Source organism: Mesocricetus auratus, unplaced genomic scaffold (genome assembly GCF_017639785.1).
Source record: "Mesocricetus auratus isolate SY011 unplaced genomic scaffold, BCM_Maur_2.0 Super-Scaffold_100707, whole genome shotgun sequence".
Classification (NCBI taxonomy): domain Eukaryota; kingdom Metazoa; phylum Chordata; class Mammalia; order Rodentia; family Cricetidae; genus Mesocricetus; species Mesocricetus auratus.
The window spans coordinates 14,148,298-14,168,529 of record NW_024429269.1 but is presented as its reverse complement, the minus strand read 5'-3'; the positions used below and the strand labels follow the sequence as shown (position 1 = coordinate 14,168,529).

General features: G+C 49.1%; 1 protein-coding gene across 2 annotated transcripts; it reads right to left on the bottom strand.

Moving 5' to 3' along the window:
* Positions 1 to 3,779: 3,779 nt before the first annotated feature.
* Haus4 (HAUS augmin like complex subunit 4) lies at positions 3,780 to 14,672 on the bottom strand. Of its 2 annotated transcripts, XM_040740684.1 has the most exons (11): positions 14,482 to 14,672; positions 13,566 to 13,652; positions 12,995 to 13,068; positions 10,892 to 11,034; positions 10,676 to 10,807; positions 10,067 to 10,201; positions 6,499 to 6,595; positions 6,020 to 6,165; positions 5,795 to 5,925; positions 4,362 to 4,430; positions 3,780 to 4,225 (listed from the first exon to the last, which is right to left on the bottom strand). In XM_040740684.1, the coding sequence occupies exons 2-11, from the start codon at positions 13,625 to 13,627 to the stop codon at positions 4,048 to 4,050; spliced, it is 1,167 nt and encodes a 388-aa protein (XP_040596618.1). In that variant the 5' UTR covers positions 13,628 to 13,652; positions 14,482 to 14,672; the 3' UTR covers positions 3,780 to 4,047. The 2 variants fall into 2 exon arrangements, with proteins under 2 accessions (XP_040596618.1, XP_040596619.1); XM_040740685.1 differs by lacking the exon at positions 13,566 to 13,652.
* Between the last annotated feature and the right edge of the window lie 5,560 nt (positions 14,673 to 20,232).

Below are 20,232 nucleotides of genomic sequence, written 5' to 3'. Positions count from 1 at the left end.
CGCTGGGCTCCAGGCACGCTTACCCACTCTCTGTATTGCTTCTCATTTGGAAGCTGCTGTGTGTCCGCCAACGTTGGCCTGCTGAGTGTTACATATTTTCTGAAGTAATCTCAGAACTATCATGTGATTTTGAAGTTTCTTTCCGGGTGCTACTGACTAACAAGGGAAAGTGTGTTTTGGGTCTTTTGGTTTTGAAGCTGTAATTTTATTTTTTATTTATATGCATGTGTCCTTGTGTGGGGTCTGCACATGCCCTAAGAGATCAGAAATGAGTATTGGATCCCTTGGAGCTCTAACTGGCACGGAACTCACAACAATCCACCAGCCTCCGAAAGGTGGAATTAAAAGGTGTTTAACACCATGGTAGGCTTAAGAAAATGCTTTCATACACTAGAGAAACCCAGCTGGGCTTGGTGGTGCACACCTTTGATCCTATAGGAGGGAGGTAAAAGCAGGAGGATCTCTGTGAGCTCAAGGTCAGCCTGGTCTACATACTGAGTTCCAGGTCAGCCAGCTACATAGTGAAATGCTGTGTCAAAAAACAAAAAGAAGCAGTTAGGATTGCTGTAAATTCAAGGCCAGCCTGACCACATAATGAGACTTATCAAGAGAGAGGGAGAAAGAGAGAGAGAGACGGGGAGAGGAGGGAGGGAGGGAGGGAGAGGGGTCAGAGTGCTGGCTCAGAGGTTAAGAGCACTTGCTGTCTTCCAGGGGACCCAGGGTCCTGTTCCCAGCACTCACAAGGCTGCTCACATCCATCTGTAATTCCAGCTCCGGGGCATCTGACACCCTCTCCCGGCCTCCACAGGCATTAGCCACAGATGTGGTGCACAGGCACATGTGCACACCAGCACAACAAAAACAAGCCTCTGCCCTCCACCAAAAGCATCAGCCCCCAAAGCTGGTCACAGCTTGCTTACATGCACAAGACCCTTGAGTTCATCCCCAGTGGGGAGGAGGAAGAGGAAGGTGAAAAGAAACAGACAAGGAAAAAGTTAGTCAGGAAGTATACACTAATTCCAGCACATAGCAGAGGCTGTGAGCTGAAGGCTGGCCTGGCCTACATAGTAAGACCTCATTACATTAAATAAACATGTGAGCAGGGGGGAGGAGGTAAGCACATGCACACAACCCCAGATCCAGGAGCCTGAGGCAGGAGGACCATGAATTTGAAGCAAGCCTTGGCCACATAACACTATTTCAAAAAAGAAAAAGAAATTAATGAAACCTAACATCCAAGTGTAAGACATTAGATTTTATTGGACCTGAGATCAGGAAATGAAGTTTGAGAAATTTGATGACTTGGATAATAGTCATTATGGAATTATTAACTTTTATGAATAACAATTTTAGCAGTTATAGAGGGATGCCCTAATTTTGAATAGTTGCCTTCTGGAATCTGTAACTTCTGAAAAATGTTTCAGGGAAGATGTATAGATTTGTATCTCAGTCTTTTAGAGAAGGGGGACCTTTTCTCAGCCAGCACGGAGAACAAGCCCACGAGACGGGGAGGGGGGGTTGTAAGAGAAAGAGCCCTACCACAAGAAGCGGAAGTACCAGCGGGGAAGACTGCTGCCAGCACTAAGATTGACCCTCGTCATATACTCACAGCCCGACTTTGAGGAGGTGGTAAGAGAAGTACCGTGCCCTAAGCCTGGATGTGGGAAACTGTTCCTGGGCCTCTGAGTGCTGTACTCGCAAAACAAGGATCATTGACGTCGTCTACAATGCACCAGTAACGCGTCGAGCACGCGGTACGCGGTACCTGCAGAGGTACGAGTCGCACTACGCACTGCCCCTGGGCCGCCAGAAGGGGGCCAAGCTGACTCCTGAGGAGGAAAATACTAGACAAAAAGCAATCAAAGAAAAATCAAAAGAAATATGAAAGGAAAAAGAACGCCCAAGGGGGGGGAGAGAGAGAGAGAGAGAGAGAGAGAGAGAGAGAGAGAGAGAGAGAGAGAGAGAGAGAGAGAGAGAGAGAGAGAGAGAGAGAGAGAGAGAGAGAGAGAGAGAGAGAGAGAGGAGACGGGCTAGAGAGATACATCAGTGGTCAAGAGCACTGGCTGCTCTTCCAGAGGACCTGGGTTCAATTCCCAGCATCCACATGGCAGCTCCCAGCTGTCTGTAACTCAGTTTCAGGGGATCCGACAGACTCTTCTGGCCTCTGTCTGCATCAGGTATGCACAGGCTATACATACACACGTAGGCAAAACAGGCACATACATAAAAAATAATAATTTGTTTTGAGACAGGGTGTGTGTGTGTGTGTGTGTGTGTTTCAAGTCAGGGTTTCTCTGTAGCTTTGGAGCCTGTTCTGGAATTCACTCTGTAGGCTGGCCTTGAACTCACAGAGATCCTCCTGTTTCTGCCTCACAAGTGCTGGGATTAAAGGCATGCACCATCGCCGACCAGCTAGCTTCAATTTTTCTATAGATAAAACTTTCTCCAAATAGTTTAGGAAGTGGCTTCATGTGGAGCAACATTTGCATACAGATGTAGTTGGCCCCATTTACAGAAAGGTTTAATGTAAAGTACAAGACCTTAGTTCTTCCCAGGCCAACCCTGACCTTCATTTGACCTCATCAAGAGGCTCCAGGTACTTGTTCTAGACCATGGTTGAGTAGCTTCTGAGTGAAGGCTTCCCCTCTTGCCCTGCTCCCAAGCCAACCCCAGCCAGACCCCTGCCTGGCCTCAGCAGGGACTGTAGAATCTTGTCATCAGGGTTCAACCTCACTCTTGCTTTTAGAGAGGCATTCGGTCCTTAAGCCACAGGAGTACAAGTGACTGCGTCCTAAGGATGCTGCTGCGGACTATTTGTGTCGAGTTTGCGTTAATTAAATAAAATCAACCTGGGCTCAGAGAGGCGGGTTAGCAACTAGTTGACAGGAAGCAGTGTTTTAGATGGGGTGGTGTAGGAGGAGATGGGGAAGTTAGCAGTTGCTGTTCTAACTCTGAGCTCACAGCTTTTCACCCTAGCCTTTGAATCTCAAGTTTTATTAGAATGATAGAGATTTGGTTAGAACCAACTTAGCAGCAGCACAGAGCCGATGTTTGGGGGAACAGAATTCCCCCCAGGATACAGCCTGAGCAGCCAGGCTGCTAGTGGTTTAAAGCATGGCCACTGTGACAAGATAAAACAGCCCTGGCTGCTTTATTCTAACTGCCCCACTGCCAGCCAGTGACAAAATCGTTTCCAATCTCCCTGAGCACCTAACCCTCCTCTGGGGAGTACGGACAGGTCCAGATTTAATCGGCTTTCTCTCCTGGATAAAGCCGTAGGACTCAAGGGCAGCCTGGCACATTTACCTGCCATTACGTGGACAGCACTGAAGTTCAGGTCTATCTTTGGATCCACTCAGTTCTTCTGCCTTACCTACTGCCCTGGTCAGTCCTATTGCTGTGAAGACACCACAGCCACGGCAACTCTTAGAAAAGAAAGCATTTAATTGGGGGTTAGTCCACCAGCGTCGTGGCTGGAAGCTTGGTGGCAAGCGTGACCCTAGAGCAGTAGCTGAGAGATGTCCTGATCCACAAGCAGAGAGAACCTGGACCTGGCGTGGGCTCTAAGGCTTCAAAGCCCCCCACTCCTACCCTTCATCTCCCACCCTCTATGACAACTTCCTCCAAGGCCATACCTCCTAATCCTTCCAGTCCTATCAGAGTCCACTCCCTGGTGACTAATCACTCAGATATATTGGCTTGGGGGGCATGCTTACTCAAACCATCACATACTTCAATCTTCTTTTTTCATCTTTGCCCAAGGAAAATGACTAAAATCCTAAGACATAATATTACTACTTTATTCAGGAAATATTACACAGGGCTGATGCACACAGATATGCATGAAATTTTATAAATCTAATAGCTACATTTTCCAGAGGAGACCCAGTCATTGTAAACAAGGAGACCAGGAGGCTGTCATAATCACTGCAGTGTTTTAAGCATGTCCCCATATTCCCTTACAGTGGAGGTAGTCTGTTGAGCAGGAAGAGAAGATGGCCATATAGAATCCATGCTTCCTGGCTCTGCCCACACTCAACCTAGTGGCTAGGCCTTGCTAAACTCCTGGAGAGCCCAACGCTTATTCTCAGTTGCCAGTTTGAGCTGGGTGTACTCCTTCACCAGTTCCTCAAAGTCTTCTCCAAGGACCTCATAGGTTTTCAGGACCAGTCTCGACTTCTCCATGTCCTGCTCTTGTAGGCGAATGGCTCCCTCCAAACGGTCCCTAGCAGCCCCGGCATAGAAAGTTCAATAGAAGACATGATGTAAGTTCTCAGAAAACAGACAGGTACAGACACATGTCAACAGAACACCTCTGAAGAGCCAGGGGACAGGCGTGAGCAGCCGTGTCCGGCTCTTACCTAATGAGACGGTGCACCTCCACTTTCTCAGCGCTGTACGTGTCAGACAACATCTTTAGCTCCTCCATCCTGACAGAGGGAAGAGAGATGTTACATGGAAGATCCCAAACCAGAGTTTAGGGGCCAGCAAGATGGCTCAGTGGGTTACAGGGCTTGCTGTGCTAGCCTAACAATCTGAGTTCAATCCCTGGAACCCATGGAAAGGTGGAAGATGAAAACTGGATCCACAAAGTTGTCCTCTGACCTGTACATGCACCCATCACACATACACATATTCACCTCTCTCTCTCTCTCTCTCTCTCTCTCTCTCTCTCTCTCTCTCTCTCTCACTCACACACACACACACACACACACACACACACACTCTCTCTCTCTCTCTCTTAAAGTACAGCTAAGAGGGGGCTGGAGAGATGGCTCGGGGGTTAAGAGAACTGGCTGTTTTTCCAGAGGAGCTGAATTAAATTCCCAGCAACCACATGTGGCTCACAGCATCTGTAATGAGATCTGGTGCCCTCTTCTGTCGTGCAGGCAGCACACTGTAAACATAATAAATAAATCTCAAAAAAAAAAAAAGGTACAGGTAAGATACACTCAGGAGTTTCACAGTCTCACACTTCTTTTTTTTTTTTTTTTTTTTGGTTTTTCGAGACAGGGTTTCTCTGTATTGTCTTGGAGGCTGTCCTGGAACTCCCTTGGTAGACCAGGCTGGCCTCGAACTCACAGAGATCCGCCTGCCTCTGCCCCTGCCTCCCAAGTGCTGGGATTCACACTTCTTTTTAAAGCAGTTAAGAATGGCAAGAAGATGGGAGGTTGAAAGACGGCGGGGGTTAGAAGCATTTGTTCTCTTTGGAAGATCTAGGTTCACTTCCCAGCACCCAGACAGCAGCTCACAAGTGCCTGTAACTCCAGTTCCTGGGACTCCAACACCCTCTTCTATCTAACCTTGGTGGCCACCAGAAGTCATTCATACAGTCCTAACAACAATACACATTAAAAAAAAAAAAAGAAACAAACTTTTCAAAAAAGAACAGCTAACTCTGTTGTGGTGGCACACTTAACCCCGGCACTCAACAGGCAGAGGCAGGTGGATCTCTGCGTTCAAAGTCAGCCTGGCCTACTTAGTGAGTTCCAGGCCAGCCAGTTAGCAGGACCACATAGTGAGACTATATCTCAAAACAAACACAACAACAACACAAAAACCCACAGTAGCAAGCTGTAGTCAAGACATGGAGAGGAAACAGACACTGTGAGCCCCAAGCAGCTGGCCTCACAGCACAGCACCTATTTCAGAAGGCTCTAAAATAAACACAAGTGTTGTTGAAAGCTTTTGGGTAATTACACCGCCATGTGACACCTGGGACCCACTGGCGCTGGGTGGGGTGGGGCAGTGGCATGTGAGACCAGCCCTCCCACCCAGCGGGCTCACAGCTCACCTCATCTTAAGGATCATTGCGCTGCACTTGATTTCCAGGTACTGGGCATTGATGCGGTCCAGCTCAGACTGAGTCTTCAGCCGGTGCTCCTGAAGAAGCCTCTGCAGCAAGGTGAGGCAGCGAAGGAGCACCTGGACCGGGAGGGAGGACGAGCGAGCCGTGAGAACGCCTTGGCTTACCTGAGGGTCCTGTGTCAAACAGAGGGAGGGCAGGTCCTGCCCCGACCTGGGAGTAGGTGGCTCTCCTCTTCTCCAGCAGCACCAGCTGCTTCTTGTGCTGGCCTTTGGCCTCCAGGCACTGCTGTTTCTCTCCCGCCAGCACCTCGGCCAGTCTCCACACCTTCGCAGCTTTCAGCGTCTCCCCGTCCGTGTCTGGGCAGACAGGAGGACAGGGAACCCCAATAGATACCACCCTACAACGGCCTTTGTCAGCCGGGTGGTGGTGGCGGCGGTGGCGGCAGCAGCGAACGCCTTTAATCCCATTACTCAGGAGGCTGAGGCAGGCAGATCTGAGACAGGCAGATCTCTGCGAGTTCGAGGCCAGCCTGGTTTATAAAGCAAGTTCCAGGACAGCCAGGGCTGTTACACAGAAAAACCCTGTCTTGAAAACCAGAACTAAAAAAGATCTGTCTCAAACCCACAACAAACTGAAAGGCGGCTAGCCAAGGAGCTTGAAGGCCCCATGACAGGATAGGCGGCTCTCACCTGAACTGGGGTCGTGGTAGCAGAGCAGAGTGAAGCATTTCCTCTTGAGTTGCTCCTCCACCTCCAGCTGGAGTCGAGCTCTCATCCAGACAAAGTCCTAGAGAGCACACAGACCACTGGCACCAGGAAGACCTCCCCAATGACAATGACTCAAGGACAGACAGCCTCACAAATAATCAGAGAGAGCCTGGAATGGCAGCATGTGGAGGACCGAGGCCAAGGACTACCCACAACATAAATCCTACCACTAAGCAAGCAAACTGTACTGTATCCACACAACGGACTGCTATCAGTGGTCCTGTCCTTTCACACGGGGGATGGAACACAGGACCCTGGGCTAGGCATGGGCTCCACCACTGAGAATCTCCCCAGTGGGTCAAGCTGATTCAACAACACGCTCCCAGTGCCCAGACAATGCGCAGAGTGCTACTACAGGTATCATTTTATTTATTATTATTGTTGCCTTCTTTCTGTTGTTGGGTTTGGTTTTGGTTCTCTGAGAACGGGGTCTCTCTACATAGCCCTGGCTGTCCTGGAACTCACTTTGTAAAGCAGACTGGCCTGAAACTCAGGAAGTTTGCCTGCCTCTGTTTTTCAAATGCTGGGACTAATGGCTTCCACCACCACACCTGTCTTCGTTGTTTGTTTTCTGGGATAGACTTGTTATACAAACCCAGGATGGCCTTGAACTCCAACCCTCTGCTCCAGCCCAAGCACTGGGATTATAAACCTCTATTCGTTTTGTTTCTGCGACAGGGTCATATGTACCATGTTGAGTGTCTCTGGCTGGCCTGGAACTAGCTATATAGACCAGGTCGGACTTGAACTCACAGAGATCTATCTGCAACTGCCTCCCAAGTGTTAGGATTTCTTCTTATAGATTTATTTACATCTTTACGTCTGTGTGTGGGAATGTACACATGTGAGTGTAGGTGTCCACAGAGTCCAGCACGGCTGTTAGAAGCCCTGGAGCTGGAATTACAGCAGTTATGATCTGCCCCAGGTTGGTCCTGGGAACTGAACTTTGCAATAACAATATGAACTCACGCACCGAGCCACCTCCTGAGCTCTGCTCTTGAATTACGTCTGTTGACTTGAGCCCTTTGCTTTTAAAGGCAGTCTCATGCAGCCCAAGCAGCTCAATAAGTAGCCAAGGATGATGAACTTCTGGCCATGAGTTTGAGGTCAGCCTGAAGCCAGTCTGGCCTACAGAGTGACGCCCTACAGGCCGGATAGGGTAGAGTACACCTTTATTCACAGTATTCCCTCAGGAGGCAGGGACAGGTGGAGCTCTGTGGGTTCCAGGCCAGCCTGGTCTACAGAGAGTTCACCCACAACTACAAAGTTAAGCCTTGTCTCCCACAAATGTTTCATAAGGGGGAAGACTGTAGAGACGGCTTAGAGGTTGAGAGCACTGGCTGCTCTCCAGGTTTGTTTCCCAGCTGACAACAGTTATGACCCCAGTTCCAGGGTGTTGTGGAATATCTGGTCACTATGAACCCCGAGGTTGTGATATTTAAATAAAATCAACCTTAGGTTAAAGGCAGAGCAAACAATCAGTTGACTGAAAGTAACCATAGAGAGTGTAGGAGGAAGTCTGTATGCCGCCATTAACCATGTGACTTACTAGAGGCGCATACAGATGAGGTAATAAAAGGGCGGTTTACCACACCGCTAACCACACCCACTTTAGGCATGACTAAAGACGTATACGGCCAGACGTAAAGACGTATATGTACGTAGGCAGTGAACTACGTCACTAGCCAGGCCCACTTTTGGGCATGGCTAGGGGGCGTTACGGGGGAAAGGCATAAAAGACAGCACACAGGAAGTCTCGGTCTCTTTTCCCGGAGTTCGGCAACTACTTGGCTCATCTGGGTCACTTGTTTGGTATCTTGTGAGTAATTTCTACAGTAAATACTTAGTTTTACTTTCAGTAAGTGTGTGTCGCTTATCGTTACAGTGACATTTGGAGCAACAAGAGGGAGAGGAAGTCGGGAGGTGGGAGAGACATAGAAGTAGAGGGGAGGGGTATCCGGCTGGATGAGTTTTTGTCACAGGTGTAGCAGAAACTCTTTTTCTGAGGTGCCTGCCGAGGAGGAAGGTCAGCCAGATGCTTTCTCTGCCTCTCTATGCTAGCAGGCTTTCACCCCAGCACCCGCTGAAACTTAGTTACAAAACATGGAAGCGGCTGAGGCAGCAACAGCAGAGGCAGCGGAGGGATACGAGGGCCTCGGCCTCAGAAGCCAGGTAGCAGCCTCAGAAGCCAGGTAGCAGCAGGTGAGCCAATGTGCCCTGGATAAAGCGACACCAAGGGGACCCAACACCCTTGCTGCCTCCTCAGCACAGACATACATGCAGGCAAAACACGCATATATTCTGAACAAGAGAGAATGAGCAAGGAGTAGATCATCAACTGAGTAGTTTCTAACAACTCTGCATTTCACTCTTCAGTCTCTGGTTGAGTGGCACAGCAACATGACGATGGGGACTTGGTCTGCGCTGAGAGGCATCTCAATAAGATGCACACACTGTGTAGCCACGGGGGCTCTGAGGTCCACCACCTTCAGAAGACAGCCTGGTACAAACCGGGCTGCCCTACCAGGCAGAGAACGAGGGGCTGGAGCACCAAGATTAACAAACACTACCAGGGTTGGGCAACTGGGGCATCTAAAATTGTCTGCCACAGACTAACGTGGACTCTGAACACCAGCCAAACCCACGAGGGCAGTGACAGAGCACCCAGCGTATCCCATCATAACGCAAATGCTCTGGTTTCAAACAAAAGCAAAATGCATTTCGAGACTAGTATTTCAGGTCTTTCATTCTTGTGTGTAATGTTTTTCTTGAGTCTGACCATGTGATGTATGTAATTTTTAGAAAAACAGTAAAGCTGGGTGGTGGTCACACATGCCTGTAATCCCAGAATTAGGGAGGCAGAGTGGATCTCTGAGTTCGAGGCCAGCCTGGTCTATAGAGAGTTCCAGGACAGGGACAGCCAGGGCTACACAGAGAAACCCTGTCTAAAAAAAGAAAGGAAAAAGAAAAAAAAACAGTGTAAGTTAATAAGAAAATTTTAGGGTTTTAGGGGCTGGAGAGATGGCCAAGCAGTTAAGAGCACTGGCTGTTCTTCCTGAGGACCAAGGTTCAAGTCTCAGCACCCATAAGGTGACTCAACCATCTGTAACTCCAGTTCCAGGGCATCTGATGCCCTCTCTGGCCTCCATGTGCACTCCACACACGTGGTGCATAGATACAATCAGGCAAAACACCCATAAACATAAAACAATAATAGTAAAATAAAAAAAAAGAAAAATTTTTTAGCTGGGGATGTAGCTCACTGCTTGCCTAGCACTCAAGAGGCCTTGGGTCTGATCTCCAGTACCTCATAAATCAAGCATGGCGGTACACGCTTATAACCCCGGAACTTGGGAGGTGTAACCAGGAGGCTCCAAAGTTCAAGGCCAACCTGAGATAATACATGAGATCCTATAGAAAGAGATGGAGAGACAGACAGACAATTACAATACAAGAACTTAAAAGACTTGATCCAGTATCTGCTTCCAACCTGTGAGGGTGGCATGAGCTCCAGAAGGTCGGCCTTCTTAAGTCCCAGCAGTGGGGGCATCTCTGTCTCCTGGTCAGGACTCGAAAGCTGTGTCAGTTCAGTTACAAGTAGCCGCTGTTCAAGGGTCTCATGAAACTGAGAATAAAAAGTACACACACATTCAATGACTATAAAACTTTTAACTTATCTGGGCAGTGGTGGCTCATACCCTTAATCCTAACACTCAGAAGGCAGGTCCATCTCTCTGAGTTTGAGGCTAGCCTGGTCTACATGGCCAGTTCCAGGTCGGCCAGGGCTACACAGTGAGTGTCTCAATAGAACGAAACAAAGAAGTTCACCCCACCTCGTTCACCCCATGCACCTCTTCTCACACACTGTCAGGGTCCTCAAGCAAGGCACCTCCCCCTCCTCCTCATCCCCCTTCCTCTCTCCCTGAGTCTGCTGTCCGTCCGTCCGTCCTCCCTCTTCTTTCTTCCTACAGGGTCTCACTGCGCTGCCAGGCTGGCTCACATTTCCACAGCCCTGGGTAACAGTCACGTGCCGCCTCAACTGGCTACCCTGGTGGTTCTTGTGCCGGAACCAACACTAGCCATATTCCTTTGGCCTCACCTTTTTGTCTTCCGATGTCAGGTTTGTGTCTTGTGCCTTCACGTAGCAGTCCACAAGCAGCTCCTGGATGACTCTCTGTAAGATCTCGTACCTCAGCCACGCTGTCTTATGCAGTCGAACTTCATTCCATGCCTCAGAACGAAACAAAATCCCTGTCTGAGACGCTTCTCTCACGAGGCCTTACCTTCCTCCCCATCCCTTCTCCTGCGGCCTTACCTGAGCCTGCTCCTTCGCCAGGGTGAGGCTTAAGCCGCTTTCATCCAGATGCTGTGAGAGACTGAGTAACAGCTTACTGAAATATGGGTTCTGGATCAGGTCCTCTTCAGTCAGGGCACAAGGAGGAAACTGCTGGTCACACACTTAAAAAATGACAACAAACACATGGACTCCTTGCTTTACATAATTGGGCATAACATCACTCACTTCTGAAACAAACAAAAAGAGACAACCCTGGTTTTGAGTAGGAAAATTCTCTAAATATAATGCGATCTAAATGGAAAAATAAAGCGGGGGCAATGACATATACCACTGCTACTCAGGAGCCTGAGGTAGAAAGGCCCTTTAAACCCAAGAGTCTGGGATCAGCCTCAGAGTGTCAAACTGGACGGGTACTTGTCACCAAGCCTGCTGACCTGAGTCCACTCCCCAGAATCCACACTACGGAGTGAATATGAACATCTTCTTCTTTAGATTGATTTATTTATTATGTATACAGTGTTCTGTTGGCATATATGCCTACATGCCAGAAGAGGGCGCCAGGTCTCATTATAGATGGTTGTGAACCACCATGTAGTTGCTGGGAATTGAACTCAGGACCACTGGACAAGCAGAGCAGGCAGTGCTCTTAACCTCTGAGCCATCTCTTCAGTCCAAGAGCATGAATCACCACACTTCAGTGCTCACACAAATAAATAAATACAAAGCAGCAAATATGTGGATGTGGTAGCACACACTTGGAATCTCAGCACCAGAGAGATTGGAGGCGGGAGAAGAAGGAGAATTAGCAATTCCAGGCCAGCTTGGACTGCGTGACTTCCAGAGGTGCCTGTGTTACGCTGAGAGAACCTGCCTCAAACACAAATCACAAGCTAACCGGAAATGGTGCTCAAATTAGCAAGTATCTAGTTTATAGACGAATGTCTGACGAAGTAGGGTATGTGTTGCCAGGGATTTGAACATGTTAAGCATGGGTTCTACCATCAGCTAGAGCTGCAGCTCCCAAGACAAGGCCTTGGTAAATGGAGAGCAAGGAGTGAGGGTAGAGCATGTGCTTGCTGGGACTTAGTTTGCCTCCCAGCTCCAGGAGAGGGGAGGGAGGGAGGGAGGCAGGGAGGGAGGGGAGACACCCCCTTTTGGTATGATTCACCAGTAACTATAATACCCCATTCATACAAACGTACTAGAATTTTTAAAACATTTTCTGTGTAAGCCCCAGGCTGGCTCTGAATTTGTGATCCTCCTGCCTCATCCACCTAAATGCTGGGATTACAAGCATGCACCACCACGCCGGGCCAGAATCATTACAGATCTTGAGGAAGAGTGGGAAACAGGCATGGCAAATTCCAGCTGTGGATGAGCTATCACATAAGCAGAGCTGAGACAGGTGGAAGAAAGCAACTCTGTCCTTGTAGGCGGAGCTGAGTAACCCATGTGCTCACAAGTCAGCCCAGGCACGAGAGAACCCATACCGGGTCAGGGTCCTCCAGTTACCCCTCTGCTCAACGCCCCTTCTTTTCCATGGTCTCCCAGGAGCTTCCTCAAGAGGTCTTTTACTTTTACCTACCAAACATGAAGATGTTTACTCTTTGGACTATTATATCTAAAATCATTTCAGAGATGATTAGGTGTGAGGTAGAGGCAGGAGAATCAGAAATTCAAGGCCAGCCTAGGCTACACAGAAGCATGAAAACACAGGCAGGAAAGAAGCCGTCAAAGGGCAGCCCAGCCACCCTTGCCTTGGCAATAGATTGCCAACACAGCACGACAGGCAGCGTCTACTGCACAAGAGGACCCTGAATCCGAATGAACAGTGGTCCAACCTGCTTTTCTTTTTTCGAGACAAGGTTTCTCTGTGGCTTTGGAGGCTGTCCTGGAACTCACTCTGTAGACCAGGCTGGCCTCGAACTCACAGAGATCCGCCTGCCTATGCCTCCCGAGTGCTGGGATTAAAGGCGTGCATCACCAACACCCGGCCCAACCTGCTTTTCAAGCGAAGTCCTCCAGGGTCTCTGGATTCCACTTTCCTCGCTAGCGGGGGTGAGCCCTTGGGTCACGGGAGGCAAGGATGTAGACAGTCCCTTCTGCAGACTCTACCCTTACCTTGCTGCAGTATTTCCACCCCTTCTCCAGGTGAGCAGAAATCTCCAGACGCCATCTGGCTTTCTTGGTAGTATCTGTATGGAGCCAAATGGAGAAAAGTGGAAGATGAGCCAACCCCAGGCTGCCCCAGGTGACGCCACCTCAGGCAGTCTCACGAGCCCAGGCTGGCCTCAAACTCCGTGCCACTGAGGCAAGCCTTGACCTTCTGATTCTCTTCAACGCCCCCGCCTCCCGAGGGCACCACCCCATCTTGCTCAAAGATGTTTCGTATAGACAAGTGTTATGCCAGACATCAGGGGTCCCGAACTCTTCGGCATTTTATAGACACACTACAAGTGCCAGACCTTACATTCCAAAATGTCTCCCAAGCCTTCCAAAAGAGAGAGCCACCCGGCCCGCCCCACCCAGTCCACTAAGGTCTAAGGAAGGCTGCCTCCGACCACTACCATTGTCCGCGGGCTACAAACTGTGGCATTCATGCTCCCAGGAAACTGGGGATGGCGGGTCCAAGTGTGCCCTTTCCCCAGTGACAGCCCAGCTACGGAGCTATGGTTTTCTAGTGCTCTCTGACCTTGTCCTCTCACGGAAGAGCTGTGTGTCTGGGGGCAGGAGTGACAGACAGCTGAACCACATCAGCTTTTCCCATACAACAGTGCACCTGGAGGAAAGGACACCACAGTGGACTGCGGGCTGCAGTGGCAGGTAGGGGACACAGCAGCCTGCGGTGTTTTTAAAGTAATGTCGTCCACAGAGGGCAGTGAGAATCTGAACAGGAACACAAGCATTGCAGCCCATTCTTTCCGGTTTTTGCTCCACCCCCTCCTTCAAAAGGTGGCTGAGCCCGCAGCAGCGCTGACCCTGAAGCTTATTAGGACTTAACGCTTCAGGTCCACAGAATATTGGTTTATTCGCTCCTTTTACGAGTCACATGAAAGCAACTAGCCGTTTGTTTTGTAACGTGGACGCAGCTGAGGAGGTGTGATGCTAGGCCTTAATTTGTGGCTCTGCTCTGCCACCCCGGTGTTTCTGTGTGAGTGAGTCTAAAGGGAAAGCTTTTCTGGTGCCAACCCTCCTCCAGCTGCAAAACCGCGATAATGATTCTTACCTTGCATGAAACATTAAGAATTAATAACAATCGACTTGTCGACAAAAGCTATTTAGTTAAGTTCAGTTTTAACAATTCAGTTTATTGTTGAGTTAGTTTTGCGGGCCAGTTAGGCGCACAGCCACGAGGGTCTCTGCCGGCCAGGGTCCTCGGCAGAGCCATCCGCCTTCAGTGGCCACAGGACGCGACCTCAGGCTGCACCCCACCCCGCCTGCGCAGGCAGCCGGGGTCCCACGCGCGGGGCTGCCCAGCTGCCAGCCCTCCAGCCGTCCCCGCACGCTGCGCTGGACGCAGATTGATTTCCAGGTGTTTTCGCAGGAGGTGACCCTTACAGGGCCCGAGAGAATCAAGATGCAGAACGCGCTCTCCGGCGCCGACCTACCGTCTGGGCCGCCCAGGAGTCCTAAGGGCGAGCGCGGCCTCGGCGCGAGCCCGCGGACGTCGAAAGCAAACCTGCACACCTCGCCGCCGGAGCGCGGAGGCCGGGGACTGCCGGGGGTGGACTCCCGCCAACTTGGGTAGCACAGGTCTCAAATCGGCCGGGCCGCGGGGCGGGGAGGGGCGGGGCTGCGCTGGGCGGGAACGGAGGCCCCGCCCCGGGAGCGCGCGCTCGGCTCAACCGCCTGGAAGTCCGGACTTGACCGGTTTAGGGGAGGGGAGGGCCAAGGCACGGAAGCAAGGGTAGAGTTAGAGGTAGCGACGGGCCGGGAAGCTTAGGCCTGCCTCTCTGGTCCTCGAACGAATCGCACCTTTGCCGGTTTCCTCTTGAATGTGTTCTGTTGTTTTAGATTTAGTCGTGTATTTGGGTTTTTTTTTTTTAAGGTTTCTCTGTGTAGCCCTGGCTGTCCCTGTCCTGGAACTCGCTCTGTACACCAGGCTGGCCTTGAACTCAAGAGATCCGCCTGCCTCTGCCTCCCGAGTGCTGAGATTAAAATCTCACACTAGCCCAACACGCGATATATATATATATATATATATATTCCTATCACGAGCATGCGTCACGTGTGCAGTGCGCACGGGGGCCAGAAGAGGGAGTCAGAGCTCTTTGAGGCGACATTACAGGCGATTGTGAGCGGCCAGTTGTGAGTTCTGGTACTTGAACTCAGGTCCTCAGCAAGAGAGCTCAGTGCTCTGAACCACTGAACCATCTCCTGCCTATTGAATTTCTTAATGCAGCCTCCTCTGCTCTCCCTTTATTATTTTTTTTCTTAAATCACATCTTACTGATTGTGTGCTATGTACGCTGTGGAGGTCAGAAGATGCTGTGGGAGTCAGTTCTTCCAAGATGTAGGTTCTGGGGGAGGAACTCAAGTCATAGGCTTGGGAGCAAGCTCTTTTACCCATATTGCCAAGTTAACGGCCCCGCCCTCCCTTTATTTCTCATTCTTCATTCAACCCCTACTCCAGCCTACACTGGTTTTGCAAAACTAAGGGAACCCAATCAGGAAGTGAATTGGGTAGAAAATAAGATGTCTAGCTGGACACCGTGGTAGGACTTGTCCTTCATCCCATCTAGGCCAGAGTCAGGAAGATCTGGAGTTCATGGCTGGACCTGAGCACCATGTTGAAGTTGCCCCCTCCATGTGAATAAAAGTTTTATATGAAGGGTGCTGGAGAGATGGCTCAGAGGTTAAGAGCACTGAGTTCAATTCCCAGCAACCACATGGTGGCTCACAGCCATCTACAATTCAATCTGGTGTATATGTAATAAATGAATATTTTTAAAAGTTTTATATGAAATAAGCTGCTTCAAGGTTATTAGGTCTCTTTCAAGTTCTACCTGCTTTACTGTTACTTATGTGTGAGGGTGCTCTTGGATCCCTGGGACTGGTTACGGTTGCCACCCTTAGGTGCCGAGAATCAAAGCCAGGTTTTCTAGAAGAGCAATGGTTGAGCGCTCTCCAGTCCAATCATTAGCTGTCTTGCATTAGAGAGTGGGGCAGAGTGTGGGAGGAGACGGAGCTGTTGGCTTCTTCCTTTAGAACAGGCGAGGACTGATCCTAGTGGCGCACACCTTTAGCCCCCACACTCGGGAGGCAGAGGCAGGCAGATCTCTTAGTCTGAGGACAGCTTGGTCTACATAGCGAGTTCCAGCCAGGCTTACATAGAGTGATCCTGTCAGAAAAAAAAAAAAAAGAAAAAAGGATCAAGTAGACTTCACTAGTATACACAGAGGAAGGAACCCGTGGGGAAAGATTTTACGCCCTTGGTCAGAGCATACATGCGCTGCCGTGTTTCGGTTTAATGCTAGAGTACTGTTATTTTTCAGGGCTGTTAAAAATTGTTTATGCTTCCTCAGTTCTACAATGCAGCCTCATTAAATTCCAGGCCTATACACAAACAGTGCTGAGAACAAAATAGCAAGCGTGCTTTGCAGAGTTTCAGCTGATCAGAGATCTACTGGAATTTTATCTCCCGAGTCTTGAAGTTCTCAGATACGAGGCTTTGACTAAGGGCCTCTAACGCACGCCAGGCCCTGAGAGGTGAAGGTACAGGAGCCTGCCTTCCAGAAGGATGGAGAAGATAGTGGTGGGAGCCTTGCATCGGACAGACCTCCATAGGCAATTATATCTTTCCTCTTTGTCCCTTTGAGGCTGTGAGACCTTGGGCTACAGCTCTCCTTCCTGTCAAAAGGAGGGAATAGCATATTTGTAGTGACTCCAGTCTCTTAGCATTGATGTCATGATGAAATGAGATAATGGGTAAGAGAGTGCCCCCACTGAAAGACATGAAAGTGAGGTGCTTTATTTAGTGCCTTGGGAGACACAAAGATAAATGTGACCTAATTCCTACCCTGAGGAAATTCAGTCTATTGAGAAGACACACATGAGAAGGAAAGAATCCAAGGCAGTAAATAGGTGTCGAAAGGGCAGTTTAGATTATAAATACCAGAGAAACTTCAAGAGGGGATGGGCATTTCTCTGCAGAAATAGATAGGAAAGACTGTGAAATAAATCTTATTTTTCACTGGGTCTGAAAAGGGAGGAAAAATTGAAAACATTTAGAGTGAATGAAAGAGTGCATCAAATTGAGGCAGAGACAGGAGAATGGCTGCATTGGAGGGACCAGGACACTGCCCTTCTGAAAATGTATGGGGAGGGGTGCATAGGTGAGCTCTCTTTGAGAGTTAACCCTCTAGACTCTGCGGAGTGGCATCCTAGCTGCCAGAAATGCAGCAAAGGACAGGCCACATGGTGACACAGACTTTAATCTCAGCACTTGAGAAGTAGAGACAAGTGAACGTCTGTGAGTTCAAGGCCAGCATGGTCTACAGAGTGAGTTCCAGGACAGTGAAGGCTACACAGAGAAGCCCTGTCTCAACAAAACAAGACTGGAAAATCAGGAAAGGACTGCAAAAAGAATGTTCAAATCAGACCTCCCAGTGTCCTTGAGCAAGATCCCACCTCCACACCATGCTTCCCACCAATCTCCTGCTCCCACATATTTGTAAGGACCCCCCAAGACTGCTCATTGTCTAGCACTGCAGCCTACACCTCCATTCCCAACACTCAGGAGGCTGAAGCAGGAAGATTCCCCAACTTGAGGACAGCCTGGGCAGCTCAGTGAGATCATGTCTCAAAACCAAACAAAAGAGGGATTGGGGATGTTCCAGGTGATAAACAGTTTTCTATGGAAGTGTAGAATCCTGGACTCAATCTCCAGTATCATTCATTCATACATACCACATATGTCATGGATTTTGTTTTTTGTCTTTTGCTTTTTTCTGAGACAGGTCTCAAGAATTTCAGGCTAGCCTTAACCTTACAAATGTAGCCCAAGGGCTGGAGAGATGGCTTAGCCATTAAAGGCTAAGCTCACAGCAAAAAATACAAAGGTAGCCCAACAATAGCCTTGAACTTCTGGTCCTCCTGCGTTCACATTGATTATCCATCCAAGCAAATAATCAAAAAATTTTGGGGGTGCTGGAGAGATGGCTCAGAGGTTAAGAGCACTGACTGCTCTTCCAGAGGTCCTGAGTTCAATTCCCAACAACCACATGGTGGCTCACAACCGTCTGTAATGAGATGTGGTGCCCTCTTCTGGCCTTGAGGCACACATGGAGGCAGAGTGTTATATACATAATAAATAAGTAAAATATTTTTTTAAAAAATTGGGGGGGTTTGAGACAGGGTTTCTCTGTGGCTTTGGAGGCTGTCCTGGAACTAGCTCTTGTAGACCAGGCTAGTCTCGAACTCACATCAATCCACCTGCCTCTGTCTCCTATAAATAATCAAATTTAAAAATAAAAATACAATAAAAATAGTGGGCATACTGGTAAATATCTTTAATACCAGCACTGGGGAGTCAGAGACCAGTGGATCTCTGGTTCAAGGCCAGCCTGGTCTACATCATGAGTTCCACAACAGTCAGGGCTACATAGAGACCCCGCCAATAAATAAATAAATATGATTGGCGAGATGGCTCAGCAGTTAAGAACACTTGCTGCCTCTCAGAACACCTAAATTCGGTTCTGAGCTCCCACTTTGGACAGTTCACAATCACCTGTAACTCCAACTCCAGGAGATCCAGCAACCTCTTCTGCCCTCTGTGAACATCCGCACACGTGGGTATACATACGTGTGCATAAATTTAAAAATACTATCGGCTGATCCTAAGGCGGTGGTGGTGGTGCGCTAATCCCAGCACTTTGGAGGCAGAGGCAGGCAGGTCTCTATGAGTTCAAGGACAGCCTGGTCTACAAGGCGAGTCCCAGAACAACTAGAACTACATAGAGAAACCCTGTCTCAAAAGAAGATAGATAGATAGATAGATAGATAGACAGACAGACAGACACAGACAGACAGATAATTTTAAAAAAAACATCTGGATGCAGTGGTAAACACCTTAAATCCCAGCACTTGGGAGGCAGAAGCAGGCAGAGCTCCACGACCTGAAGCCAGAGTGGTCTACAGAGTGACTTTTTCTAGAATCTTATGCAAGTGGAATGAAATTAAGATGTGTTCTTTTGGGGGTCTTTTGTGTACCATAGTTCTTTTGACAGCCTCACTGTGTGGTCCCAGCTACTGATTGACAGGTCTCGGTATGCGCCTTTCTACTGAGATCAAAGATGTGCACCGACAGGACCACCCTGGTCAGGCCTTTTTCTTGCTGAGGGTAACATGAAATTCTCTAAAACTTAGCTTGTCTGGGCTTTTGCTCAAGGAAGTGCATCCTCCTTTCCCCAAACACCGAGGTCCCCCTGCAGGGGGCAGCTGGCACTTCCTAACTGACAATAAGTTTTGAACACTCCCCCAGCACCCATGCCCTGCTTGCTTTGTTGGTCGTGCAATGCTGGGCCTGGGCCTTTCTGGGCTGCGGTCTTCCCAGTGCTATTTGTCTCATCTTCTGCTCTGCCACACTCCATGTGTAAACACAACCATTCAGGTCTTAACTGCTCTTTCATGATGAAGCCGAGAATATGCCCCAATACACCTGAGCTAGATTCCTGCCAGGCGGTGGGGGATGCAAGGCAAAAAGCTAGGCAGCGCATCTATTCTCAGTTAATGTTTTCAAGACGCTGCTCTTAACCCCGGCTTCTGAAAACCTTTGTGCATTTTAACGTGTGAATGGGAATCTAAGAAAAGTCTACTTAGCCTTGCAGACTTGGAGGGTCCTTTGCTACATTGTTTAGCATTGCGGAAAAGAGTAGAAATTTACAGGATTCTTGTAGACACTCTGCCTGCCATGCTAGTCAGGAAACAAGATGTCTGAGGAAAGAATGGTTCACTGAAGCCAGTTTTTAGTATTGCATTCATGATACTAAAGGGAGACTTACTAAAAAGTCTGCTTTAAGATGACTAGTTGCAAAGCTGGGACATGAAAACGACCATTGGGCTAGCATGGTGGCTCTCACCTGCCGTCCTAGAACTCAGGAGGATGAAGCCAAAGACCGCTTCCAGTTCAAGGCCAACCTGGACTGCGATGAAACCCTGTCTCAAAAAGACAAAAATGAACTGGGTGGTGGTGGTGCACACCTTTAATCCCAGCGCTCAGGAGGCAGAGGTAGGGGATCTCTGTGAGTTTGAGGCCAGCCTGGTCTACAGAGTGAGTTTCAGGACAGAGAGAGAGAGATGCTTTACAGCACCCACAAAAACTGACCAGACTTAGTGTCTCCCATAAACTAAGTCAACAA